The 14,277-nt window shown below is 36.0% G+C and overlaps 1 protein-coding gene across 1 annotated transcript in view; it reads right to left on the reverse strand.

The window, feature by feature from the left end:
* Positions 1–14,277, reverse strand: part of CADPS2 (calcium dependent secretion activator 2) — a gene marked incomplete in the record, with an annotated part of 181,291 nt that overhangs the window by 31,892 nt on the left and 135,122 nt on the right. Inside the window, 4 exon segments of the mRNA XM_072401573.1 lie at positions 1,979–2,053; positions 6,445–6,459; positions 7,193–7,340; positions 12,932–13,087. Of these exon segments, the coding sequence (XP_072257674.1) occupies positions 1,979–2,053; positions 6,445–6,459; positions 7,193–7,340; positions 12,932–13,087 (394 nt within the window).

Below are 14,277 nucleotides of genomic sequence, written 5' to 3' on the forward strand. Positions count from 1 at the left end.
GATAAACCAATTTTAGAGCAACAGTAAATTATTTTTGAATGATATGTTTATAAAGCTTGTTGGCAGCTAGCCAGGCCAGATTGCTGCAAACAAACCATAACAAATTCTAGAAATCTGTTACATTTACACACAAATTATTTTACAACATTGAAACAAGAGTGGCAAACTGCTGGCAAGTGCCTGAAAGACAAATTGAACTACATTTAATAACGGCATTAGCGATTCTAATGGTACCCATCATACAAAAATTGATGCTATAACTACAGATTCTATAATTTACCAAATAACAAATTACATTTTTAAATTAAGAATTTTCTAGCTGCATTTGAGACCAAAGACTGGATTAGATGCCTCACAATACAGCAAATGTAGACCAAAACATGCTCCTTAATATGGACCTGAAACTGTATGCTATAAAAACCTAGCAAATTAACTTGTCCCCCTACTTCTGATTACAGCTGACTTAGACCAAATGCACTTCATCCTGTGGAGAGAAACCCAAGAGAATACAATCAAAGCACCTAATCTCAACCAGTAAGGGACCACACACCATATATTAGATGCTGGGAAAGCATTCAACAGAGTGGCCTGGAACTATATATCGGCTAAAGAGGATATTGTGAGCAATGATATTATATTTAAAACCCAAAGCCCGAATAAATAACTACCTTCCACATATACAAAAAGGGAAAAATCCCCCGTCTTGTTGAAGACAGGGAATATTAGCTTAGGTCTTTCTTAGGCTAAAAAACCAAGCTTCTCTGTGCTACTCACATTAGGAAAGAAAGAAGCGGGATCACTGACTTTAATTAACAAGAGATCCAAGTGGAGGATCCATGGGGCAACCAACAACCCAGAAATGGTACTGGTTGCGATATTAAAAATGAATATCGCTCCTAAATGATTCTGCTTTATACAAAGATAACTTTCTTCCTAAACTTACAAACCATTTTCTTTCCCTTCCTTTGTGTCAAAAAACACCACACAGGTAAGGTCAAAAATACAGATGGCCCTGAAAGAAAAGGATTTTTTTATTTGTTGTCCTGAATCTCAGCCCCATGTCTGGGAAAGACATCACTAACACCACTCAAAGATGCCAAGCTGCATTTAATTATGCACAGAGGCTTTACTCTCCCTCTCCCCATCCACACCTTCTCAACTCACTTACCTAATTTCAATTTAATAGATCCTTGGTGATAATAAGCTTTTTAATAATGTACCCAGTTATTAACTCCACCAGCCCCCCACTCTTCTTTTGCAGCTCTCATTCTCCTCCCTTCTCTCCATTACTGACTGGAAAGCCAACCCTAAAAAATATCCATACACATTCTCACATTGACACTTGGGGGTTGCTGTATTTGAATTACCTAGGGATCAGTTTCAGAGGCTGGCGAATACGGTCATCTTCCATACTCTCACATGCCCCAAATAAACTAGAACACCTAAAGAATAAACTATTTTACAGAAAATACTAAAAGAAGATTTCAGAAGTCAAACAACTCACCGAAATCTAAACACATATTGACTTTTCTTAAATCCTGGTCAGAATGAATATCTTTATTGGAATCTATAGAGTATTTTAGATATGATAAGATATAGAAAGACTGGTATTTGATTTGACTAGTATTATAGGACTATATGCATTCTTTTTGATAATAACGATAATCTTATTCTATTATGGAAAAAATATTAACGATCAGAAAATTAAAATAGGCACGGGAAAAACAATACATGTTCCTGTGGAGAGTGAAAATGAGAATATTGGCAGCAGATATACTGTCTTGCAAACCTCCAGGATCCTGGTCAGGTAACAACAGCAGTACTATGTACTTAGAGATACGTTCTGCTAAAAATTCTGACTGTACACAGCATTTTAAACGCTTAAATCTTACCCAGATCATGTAACCTTTGAGTGCACATGGAAATTGTCTTCCCACAGTTTAACACATATAATTTAAACATATACACATAAAAGTACCTTCAAAACAAGAAGCGATATAATTTCTGTAACAGTTTCCTCAATTAAGTCATCTATTTTGGAATGGTACTGTTGCTGTAATGTAAGAAAAAAAAATACAATTGTTACAAAGGTAGATATCTCCTAGTAGATAAAATATAATTGTATTTTTAGTACGCATTAGAAGAACAAAACCTTGAAAATGATCCATCCAATCAACAGTTCCTCTCATTCTGTCTGGTACATTTTCCCATGTTCGATGCTGAGTTAAGCAGCTAATGGGGTTATTATTTAGATGAATTGATTTGCCATTCTCATTGAAGAGAAGGAATGTGAAGGATACTTTTTGTGTCTCCTACAATTAAGGTAACCATGCGTTTTTCTAAAGAGTAGCTCTAGATGGAAAACCAAAAAGACTAGAAAAAGATTCAATTATTACAACATTGCATGTCTGACAACTCGCATTCATAAGTTTAGCTAAACGTGCTTTAGAAAGAAATGAGCTTTCATTTATCGACATAAGAAAAGGCTTTTTCCATGCTGTGATGGAAGCGTTGTATTTTTCACAATATATTCAAGGTAGTATATAAAAGAAATTTCATCAACACACACAAATGAATGGCAAATTAACAGACCTGACAACTAGTATATCCTATTCTCATCTTGTATTGTATTTTTTCTTTTGCTTTGGTTTGTCACAAAATATATACACCTTTATTGGGAATACACAGAAAATCATCAATTAGATAATGTTGCAATTTCTTTTCTTTTATAAAAAACACTTCAAATAAAATCAACATTCTAATTGTTAACTTCAATTGTATTCTCTCAAAAGTATCAAAATATGGAGAGGAAATGGTGACAATATATAGACAAGCTGCAGCACAATGAATTAGATAGAGTTAATGAAAAGAAATAAAATAAAAGGACAAACAATAAGAGCAGAAGACAAATATGTTGATGTGCTGAAAAATGAGTTTAATGTTTAAGAATATATACAAACGACATTCAATTTATGTTGCATAAAAGGTGACTGTGTATGTGTATAAATGGCTTCTAAAATATTATGAAATCTACACCTTAGGCGGCTAAAAACAAATAAGACATGGCATTAAGAAATATTGGAAAGGGTGATATGAAGTGATTCTAACTTTGTTATTTAGGACATGCATGAGTCACAATACCTCCTTGCTGCCACACATGTCTGGCCAGCAGCTACAAAAACTGTTTGAGGTTATATAAAATTTCAAACTTTTTACCTTAGGTAACTTTATTATTTAAATTTCATTTATCAAACCAAGTTGGACTATGTTGGCTCTTATGCTGTAATCTGTTTCTACTACTTCACGCACCTTCACCTGTATGATCAAATTAAACTCAATTCTACAATATTTTTAGTATAAAGGTAAATGGTTATGCTTGTTTTTATCACCTTATTGCTAAATGCTTATTTGGAGAAAACTGCTGTCACTGTGTTCGATGGCCTGATCAGCAGCCTAAGGACACCCAGAAAGAACTTGTTTCATACCTGAACAATTACTACAGAAAATGCTGTAGCAATGACAAGAATGAACTCATCGGGGAAAGGTCAGTGTTTGTCCCACTATGGCAGTCTACCTGCATGGAGCTCCTGTTTGTCCATATCCCCGCAGCTTATAGTCATTAAACAAAAATGCTAATACTATGAGTGTCTCCAAGTGAAATTACAGACTGTATGAAGTAGGAATAGGCAGCAGGAAAAGCAGTGCTTACTCCAGCTTACTAGTACAAATACCGACAACAATATATAATGCACAATATATAACTTTCCTAAAATGTATCAAATTATCAGTAATAAAATATATTTTGATTACGGTTTAACTACTCACTAAGACAAATCATTAGGAGTTCCATTCCATCAAAAGACTCTCTCCAAGGTCCTGGAATTGCAAACTATTAACTTTCTATACATATATTTCCACTAGCTTTATTTCAGTAAATTGATCTGATTTCAGGTTTGCCAATAATTTATTTCTTCCTTGTCATACAAACTGCCAGAAAAATTGTTTAGGTTACAAAGTATTGTCTGGGGCTGCCAAGGCATTTCAATAAATTTAAATACCGACAACTAAGCATTTTTTAAGGTTTGGTAATCTTTACAAAACTGGTAAAAGTGCCTTACTTCATCAATTTTTGCACTTGGGACAAAAATTTGCATTTTTTCACTGTAAATTTACAACATATGGATAAACAAGTATACAATATCAACATTGCCAGATCATCGGTATAGGTCAGGGGTCAGCAACCTTTACTATCAAAAGAGCCATTTTGCCTCCTCTTCCACTAAAGAAAAATAGTCTGGAGCCTCAAAACATAACACAGTTTATAAACTTTTAAAAGTTTTAATATTTTTTTAATTTTACCTGTTACAACAAGTGTGCATGTGTAGGCCTACTTTGAAATAAATTAAACAGTGAACTATGCCCCTAGAAGCCTCCAGCTTCTAACATATCATCCTGTTACATTAGAAGCTGGAGGCTTCTAACGTAACAGGGTAGATTTTTTTGATGGGCAGAGTTCTTTATGTTCTGACGATGCCTTAGCGATGAAATTTTAAGGGGTGTTAGCCCCAGGTGTCCCTCATTTGCAGCTTTAATTTTGTTCACCTGTACCCCCCAATCTTCAGTAATTGGGGTTCAGGTGCTAGAAGCCTCCAGCAATGTGTAACAGGGTAGATTATTTTGATGGGCAGAGTTCTTTATTTTCTGACGATGCCTTAGCGATTCAATTGTAGGTGGTGTTAGCCATAAGTGTCCCCCACTTGCACCTCTATTTTGGTCACCTGTACCGCCTCCCCCCCGTTCCAGAGAAATTGGGGTTCAGATGCTAGATGCTTCCAGCAATGTGTAACAGGGTAGGGGTTTTTTGATAGGTGGAGTTTTTAGGAGGTGTTAGCCACAGGTGTCCCCCACTTGCACCTCTAATTTTGTTCACCTGTACCCCCTTCCTGTTCCAGAGAAATTGGGGTTCTGGTGCCTCCAGCAATGTGTAATGGTAGATTTTTTTGATGGGCAGAGTTCTTTATGTTCTGATGATAGCCTAACAATTAAATTTTAGGGGGTGTTAGTCACAGGTGTCCCCCACTTGCACCTACATTTTTGGTTTTGTACATCTCCCAATTCCAGAGGAATTGGGGTTCAAAGGAGGGGGATGTCATTGTACACACCCATTTGTACACGCCCCGTGGTAGATTTATTTCACTGGTAGATTTTTTTCATTAGAACACCGGATAGGGAATCCCCCTCCGCCGCAGTGTCTTGGGAGGAAGGGGATCCCCCATCAGAGATCTCTCCGCGGCAGCCGAAGGGAGCCACAACAAGGAGGCTAAAGAGCCGCATGCGGCTCCAGAGCCGCAGGTTGCAGTCCCCTGGTATAGGTGTGTGTCTGTGTGATTTGACAGTTTAGTCACATACATAAAAGTTGCCATATACAATCAATTAAAACAGGTTAACATTTGTAATAGAATCTATCACAAGCCAGAATAGTATAATCTACAATGTGTTATGCACATATTAGCGGCACACTAAAATGAAATTTATCAATCCCTTATTCAAACAAAATATTAGTAAACAGTGGCACTAAATATAAAATATTTTTGAATAATCAAAGTCCTACAGAAACATTCAAAAAGAATACATGTTTTTTTATTTAGCTGCTTTGGTGATTGCATCTCTTTGTCTATATTTGAATTTAGTTTTATTTAGCATACAAGTGAGAAAAACTGAACAATGTAGACACATATTATTGGACTTTGATTAGCCAAGATTTATTTTTTTATTTTATAGTTAGCGCCACTGTTTAAATGTTAATGAATTCGGAATGTATAATCTATATTAGTTTTTCTCAACCAGGGTTCCGTGGAGGTACAGAGGCTGCTAGGGATTCATTTAGCAATAAGCAGTTTGTTACTCTCAGGTTTAAACTGATGTGCATGATCTTTTTGGCTAGCTGTAATGGTGACATTTTTCCCATAAACCACCACAATAATGTAGTGTGGGTTGTGGATAGAGTAATTATAGCAGGAGTTTCCTGAGGACCTGAAAGTTATCTTAAGAGATTCCAACATGTTTAAATGCTTGAAAAACACTAATCTATAAAAGGTCCTCAGAAACAGAATTTAGTACTTTATAACAATATTAAGACAGAAAACTAAAATCTGACTGTGGCAAAGGGTGCTGAAGCTTGTCTTTTGCCACTGTACATGCCTATCATTGTAGTAATACATGGGTGTGCTGTTTTTGGAATTTTGATTTCAAAAGCGTAAAATACCTTAGTAAAGGATGAAATGTGTAACCCACATTATCTCTATAATCATCTGTGCTGCAAAGAAAATAGGCTACAAGAGGGTGTATTGTTCGCTCACACTGGGATATAAACACTATAACTGTAAATAGTACCTAGAACAAAATACTTTCAGTAATTTATTATTAGTTTCAGAAAGAACTTACCCATTGCTGAGAAAACTGGATGATATAATGGAATGATCCACAAACAAATGTACATGAAAATAAAACATGACAAAAAAAAAATGAGTAACTGATTAAAATAAAACAGAAATAAAAATGATTTATATAAGAACATAATATAACAATGAATGCACAAGGGTTTAAAGTATAACTGAGCTTACAAGAAAGTATATTTATTGGGCATTTATAGAAACCCAGTTAGTTGCCATATATGACCTTACAGGAGTTTCCCAGCGTTATTTTCACGAGGGACGGTTATTAAGTTTCCCAGCACTACCTAATTATATCCCGTTACTAGGCCATGTAAATGTAAAAAAAAAAAAAGTGTGTGTTGCTGGAAGTATTTTTCCTTAAATTATTAAACAAGCTAAAACATAACTTTAGGACATGGTGGAAAGTTAAAAACCCCTCTCAGGAGATCTACTCTCTTTCTTTGTTCTACTGACCACTACCAGTAGCACTGAAAGTAAAAAAAAAAAAATTCAATATATATATAACCACAACAGAAATAAAGAGAAAAAATTTTAATGTGGACTTTTAGTCGGGTGATAACAGCCTGGAAAGGGGCATCTACAAGAATGGAATACATACATACACAAATGATATGTACTACTAGTAGCTCCAGAATGTCAACACAAAGATTATTCAACATTATATATTATATACCTGTGGTAAAAAAAAAAGATAAATTGACTAGATTTTCGAATGAATATCTACTTTAAATATTTACCTCTTGACCACCATCAAGAACACACAGCTTAGCGCACTGCTTTTTAGCATCCACCAATACATTAAACATTGTGCATACTGAGGATGAAATCCGGAGGTCTGTAGATTTATTTGTCCTCTGCAGCTTGATCTCAAAAGCAGTACGTGTCCTAAGTGACAGAATATAACTAGATCTTAAAACACTGAATTAGGCAATTTCTCTGTCAGTAAAATACTAGTAATATCACAGTAGCAAAGAATAAAGTGTATGCAAAACAAATCACATCCCTCTAGCCACATCCATTGCCACTTAACCTAACAATGTATCCATATTTCACGGGAATCTAATTATTAGATATAGCCTAAGTTAGGTCACATGATCCATCTCTTTGTCATATGCCCTGCATGGTCCAGTCTGTACGCAGGGCTAAGCTGCAGCCAGCACTTCTTTTTCTCAGTAAAGACTTAATTAGCCCTTCTTTTTTTGTATAATCTGTACTTCAGCTTTGGTAAGAAGAGTGGTAAAACCACAGAAGGAAGACCAGCCTACAGTGTTGCCACTGCGAATGGGACAGTTCATGCTACTACTAGCAGGATCAGCAGGTACTGCATCTTTATTACAAAGCCTTTATTCAATACATATAAATCACAAAAAATAATCGGTTTTCATTGCAAGGTTCTCATAAAGAAATAACGTCTGGATTTATTGATACTTTAAAGGAAAACCTTTTTTGAGTTATTTTCCAGTTCATCTAAAATTACCAGTGATGTATTTTTATAGTTTTTAATAAGCTTGTTTTATCAAAATGATTATATATGTATATCATAAAGATCAGCAGAATCTCCCTCCTGTACCTAACTGTATGACAGTAATGTTGAACCACTGCTGAGATCACTCACCAGCCACTTTAAAAAGTTCACTTTACTATTTCCAGGTTGGACCGCCTTTTACCTTCAGAACGGCCATATTAATTTGTGACATGGATTTCAACAAAGTGCTGAAAACATTCCTCATGAATTTTGGTCTATATTGACATGATATAATAATCACTCAATTGCTTCAGATTTGTCAATTCCACACCCATGGTGCAATCCTCCTTCACCGCATCTCAAGGGTGCTCTACTGGATTGAAATCTGGTGACTGTGGAGGCCATCTGGATACAGTGAGTTCATCTTCATCTAAGAAACCAGTTAAGGATGATTTAAGTTGTGACATTGCACATTACCCTGCTGAAAATAGTTATGAAAACATGGTTAAATTGTGGTCATAAAAAACACAGGTCAACAAAAAATTTGTTTTGATAATCATCAGAAACCACGGCAAACTTTTCTAAAACAGTTTTTCAAGCAGATTTCAGATCTGTTTTAAGATCCCGAACACATATAGTTCCTGAGTTATGAGTACTATTATAGGTAACATTGTACGTGGATGTGTTTTGTACTAAAACGTAAGCACCATTGAAGTGAATGTTATTACATCTTCAGTGTGAAGTAAAATAAGGCACACTGTGGTATAGATCTACTGAACAGTGTCAGTCAGGTAGCATTGCTTCTTCAGAAATGCTTAGAGAATGATTTTCTTGTGTACTCTTTGTCTGGATTGTCACGGTACAGCATCCAGCAGTAGTCAGCCATCATACTTTCATTCCAGAAATTTTGGTAGTGGTGCTCCAATAACGGAGTGTCCTAGTGAAAACGTTCTCCTTGTTTGGAAACTTCTCAACAAGGTACTGAAAAATCCATGGAGTTTGATTTACCCATGGCCTTTACAAGGTTCTTCATCAGGCCTAACTTGATATGGATAGATGGCAGAAAAATTTTTTGCAGATCAACCAGAAGCAGAAACTTGACACTGCTTGTTCTCAGCTTTAAGGTATCTCTTAGTAGCCAATCACGCTTGACATAATGGTCTCCTGTAGATCGGCTGTCCCACAGGCATAGGAAATAGCAATATTTTGTGAATCCTCCTTGCATTTCCATCAGCAAGCCAACTACCTTTAGATCCCCACAGATGTCCCATTGGTGTGTTTTATACTGGATTGCTTCAAGTAGTAACTTCATGTTGTCATAGGAATCCTTCAGGTTAATGGAATGGGCAATCGGTTAACTTGGTTTGGAATTACCATTATGCAGCAAGACTGCTTTCAAGCTTCCTTTAGAGGAATCAATGAAGATATGCCATTCAGATTCATGCTCTTGTGACAAACTGTTAAAGAGTGCATTTATATCATGACAGTAGCACAATGAGCCATCACTAATGAAGAACGTTGTCAAGTTATGATTTAGTTTTCTCTAGTGAGTTACAGTTACACCCTTTGCAAGCAAGTGCTTCTGTTTAAGCCTTGAGGCAAGAAGTTCTGCTTTGTCTTTGGAGAGATGTAGATCACAAACGGGATTATTCAGCACTGCTTGTGTAAGGGTCTCTGGTTCTGATTCTTTATCGGCCAAGTAGTCAGGATCAGATGATTCAGGGTTGTAACTGGCTTTAACTCCAGCACATTCATCACCTTCTACAGAAGCAAGTCCATCATGTGGCGGTCCTGGAACTGGCAATGAATCATCATGGGGAACAGGCCTAATTGCACAATCGAGGCTGAGATATACAAATTTGTGCTTAGTTTTACCTGAGAATCCACTTTTGTTGGCATGGCAAAAATAGCAGTCGATTAGATGGTCTCGCTGTTCTGTCCGGACCATTGGGATTGCAAATGGCATTGCTGCTTTACGACGATCTAGCCAGTCACGCAGGAACAACTGGTACAGATGGCATGTGGAGCCCAAGATTTATCCTGGTCACCAAGTGGACACCCAAAATATAATCTGTATATCTTTTTAAGTTTTGTGGTAATTTGGCGATGTTGTGCTTTCGTCGGGAATGAACCACAAACATAATAGAAACTGTCTGGATTATTCAGGCAATTTCTAGGCATGATGACAAATAAAATCAATCGCAGTTAGTGTAGTCTCTAACGATTGTTAGATGTTGTAATATGTTAAGGCTATTTATAACGAATTTCACACAATAAATAATTAGCTGCATCACAAAAACTAGACGTGCTAGAGAAAAACACAGATTTGAAATCCGCATCAAAAATACTACAAAGCCCACATAAAATTATATCTGATGAAAATGACATGTTGACCTGTGTAATTAGACCTGGTCAGAAACAATTTCAAGGTAAGGTTACATTTTAGTGTGCCCAGAAAATATCATGCACACGAGGCAGAATGGACCCATGCTTTTATGTTGTTGATGTCAAACTTATAGCACACCATTCGAATGTTGCAGCAACAAAAAATAATCATCGGAAAAAGCAACATTCTTCCTATGATCCTATCCTCCAATTTTGGTGCCCATGCAAATTTTAGCCTCAGGTCTTTGTTCTTAGCCAAGTAGCACCCAGTGTGGTCTCATGTTGACATGTTTGGTTGGTTGGTTGGTCTCAGGTTTGACATGTTGTGTGTTCAGAGAAGTTTATCTGCATACCTTGGTTGTATCAAGTGGGTATCTGAGTTACTGTTGCCTGTCTAGCAGCTCAAACCAGTCTGGCCATTCTCCTCTGACATCAGCAAAACATTTTTACCCAGAGAAATGCCACTTGCTGAATATTTTCTCTTTTTCAAATCATTCTCTGTAAACCCTAAAGATAGCTGTGTGTGAAAACCCCAGCACAGAAGAAGTTTATGAATTACACAGGCCCCCACTAACCTCCCCCCTGTTCAAAGTCACTGAGATCACCATTCATCCCTATTTTAAAGCTTGCTTTAAGCGAACTGAGTTAAAGCCATGTTAATGGCTGATTAAATATTTGCATTAACAAGGAGTTTAAAAGGTGTACCTAATAAAGTGGCTAGTGAGAGTATCATGCTGGAATAGTAGCCAAATGGAAACCTAGTTTCAATCAGTATGAGAATATTAACAGATTGCAATGAATGAGAGGAATAGTAATACTACCAACAGAGTAATCTGCACTTGTAATATACAATAATTTAAGAAAAAAAAAAAAGGAAAAAAATATTAACAGTTAGTAGGGTAATATATTTATGACTTACATTAAGTTGACCACATGCACTGAAAAATCTATACCACCGCAAAATTCCACAGATTTAAAAATCACCTATACAGAAAAAATATAAAATTTCTTGGCTATTCTATATGTAATCCAAACATATGGAACATGGCCAAATATAAAGGGATACTTTCCGTATTTTAATATCAGATGTGTTTTTCTAACTGAATGATGCAACAGAAAGCTTGAATGTAGAAATTGCAAAGCATTTATTGATTAACATATTTCCTGAAAATATTTTGTGATCCATAAGCTTATGTATACAGTTACACAAGGTATACAGAAAGATAGCAACATATTTTGGAATCAAGTGCTTTGAAGGATAAGAGTCATAAGGCTATTTAAATGTGTTTATTTAAAAATAAATGTATTCCTCAGTAAGATTTGCCATTATGTTCCCCTCTTCATAGTTTTGTTAAGCAAATGTTTTTTTGAAAATCTTTTTATTTGGAGATTTTGCCAGTAACAACACTAACTGTTGCAGACTGACAACACTTAGCAATGGGTTCAAGATTAGTACCAGTGTGGTCATCCTACCCTGCACAGGCCCTCAGATGCCCGTTGAGCCACCTATCTCCTGACAGGCTGATACTGCTGCTGATGTTGAAGCAGTAGCTCATTGTTGTCATCTTGCAGCAGGAACTGCTGTCACTGGCAGGACCTCTAAGTAAGAAACTCTGCAAATAATTCACAGAAATCATTAGCTTAACAAAGAAAAATGATGCCAAATATAATATAAAAAACGATTTGGGCTTAAATTTAACAAAGCAGTTTATATTTGTAATGATCAGGATTAGATTTGGTTTAAAAAGCCCAGCTGACAATTTTTTTTGCAACTATAGCCAATGTAAATAGTGAGAATTATGAAGAAACATGTGGAGAAAATTGTCAGAATCTACTAAGAACACTCTTGGTTAGCTAAATGCATTTTATGGACTTTCAAAAGACAAGTTGGTTTGGAATTTATTCAAAAGGATATTTAAAATAGTTTATGTAGCAAAAAAGCTTAAAGGGACAGATGGGTAATGCTGATGTCGGGTAGTAAATAATAACGGTATAGCTTCTAAAGTGATTTTTTAAATAAAAAAAAAAATGTAACGCCAGGTTCAGTAAAAACTTTTTTTTTGCAGTGGGGCTAGTCCACACATAGTAGGGGTAAAAAGCTTGTTTATTTGTAGGATTGACATAAATGGTACCTTTACTTATCTCACCTCTTACTCACCTGGTAATCAGCACACTTCTCGTCTCTCCACACAATCCGGGCTGTGTACAGGCAGCTAGTTTACTTCCAGTAAAGGTCTATTGGTCTTTCATTGTGGAGGATGACTTCAGTGCCTGCAATCCAGGTCAGCTTATTGCACAGGCTGCTGGGGAGCAGTTAAACAAATGTAAAGCCTGCAGAGGACTGTGCAATTACGTTAAAAAAAAAAAAGTACTATGTTCATTACCCCTAGCCAAGAATGGGCTTTTAACCCTCGCAGTGTGGGGCTTGCCCCACTGCAGGGGATACATTTTACTGAACTTGGAGTTGAGCTTTAATGCTACCTTATATATTGACTTTTAACTGTATACTGCATTTATTTTCTTTCTTTTTTGTGCCTGAAACATAATAAAAATTTATGTTAAATAACTTAGATGAATGCAAATCAATCAACTGAAAAACAAATCTTGATGTTAAATATTTACTAACCTTTTTACACAGGCATCTATCATATCACTTGCCATAAGCTTAAGACGTTGCTCCAAGTGGTTGGCAAATTCTGGTTCTGGCCAATGAAGGTCATGAATAAACTGTTGCAGTGCATCTAACTTCCAGAACAAATCTTCTGAGGTTGAAGAGCCATTGCTAGAAGACAAAAATCAATAATAATTTTCATACAACAAAATTTGCTTACAACGCATTTGCTGACTTTCTAACAATTACTAATAATGAGCATTTATCTTTGTATTTGCAATGTTTACTTTTCTATTGTTATAATAAAAAAACTTAAATATGAAAGAACCACAACATTTCCCACTCTTATATAGACATCATGGGCCAGAGCGTTTTATTTCTGCTTGTGCTTATTCAACAAAAATTTTCAGCACACAGACGCTTGCAAAGAATGATATACCAGTAATAAATGCTTGCTTAGATGCCCTCTCTTCAGTACTTTCTAGCAGCTGCATATATACCACACTTCTGAGTGTCTAAAACACCTACTACCCCACTGTACGCTATGATCTCTCAGACTGGATCATGTTTAGTGTTATAGATCAGTGGCTCATGTAGAAATTACCAAATTTTATGGTTGGACATTAATGGTAGTATCCCAAGGCCATGTGTGTGACTTTTTTAAAAAATATTACAGACTAGAAATAGCAATATCGGCACAGTACTAATTTCTTCTGAAACGATGCAAAAGATTTAGAAAGCGTACCTTTTACTCATTAAACAGAAGCTGAGGTTATTAAGAGACTATTAATTGCATTCCAGGCCAATGTAGAAGGAAAAAAACTAATACAGACTGGAAACAGCAACATACTGTTGGAGTTACTGAAGTGTATTTTTTCTAAATTACCATGTTATAGAAGTAACTGTCCATTTTCAGCCTGCAGGGATTCTGGCAAATCCCCCCCCCATCCCCACAGTTCAGTTAATCAAAAGGCAGAAGGTCCAGTTTTAGAGTGTCAAGACTAGTCATTAACACCTTGACACCCTAAAATTAAGCCTGTGAACCATTTTATTTCTGCTTTTTGTCATTTCTAAGCAAATATACTTATTTTATTTGGTCATTTTGCCAATCCTAGTTAACATGCAAATACATATTATATATATAGATGTACATGAACACTTAACAGTTTATCATTATTGAAATTCTTTGTCTCTAATTGTTCTCTGTACCTTTAAGGACATTTATTTTTAATGCTAACATGAAGTGATGTGATGGTCTAGCCACATTATCTCGAGAGAGAGAACTCCCAGTAGACCAATCAGAGAAAAACACTGAACGTTACACTTATTAACTCCCTAATATCTCCCAAACCATGATATCT

The sequence above is a fragment of the Pyxicephalus adspersus genome, chromosome 2, assembly GCF_032062135.1.
Source record: "Pyxicephalus adspersus chromosome 2, UCB_Pads_2.0, whole genome shotgun sequence".
NCBI lineage: Eukaryota > Metazoa > Chordata > Amphibia > Anura > Pyxicephalidae > Pyxicephalus > Pyxicephalus adspersus.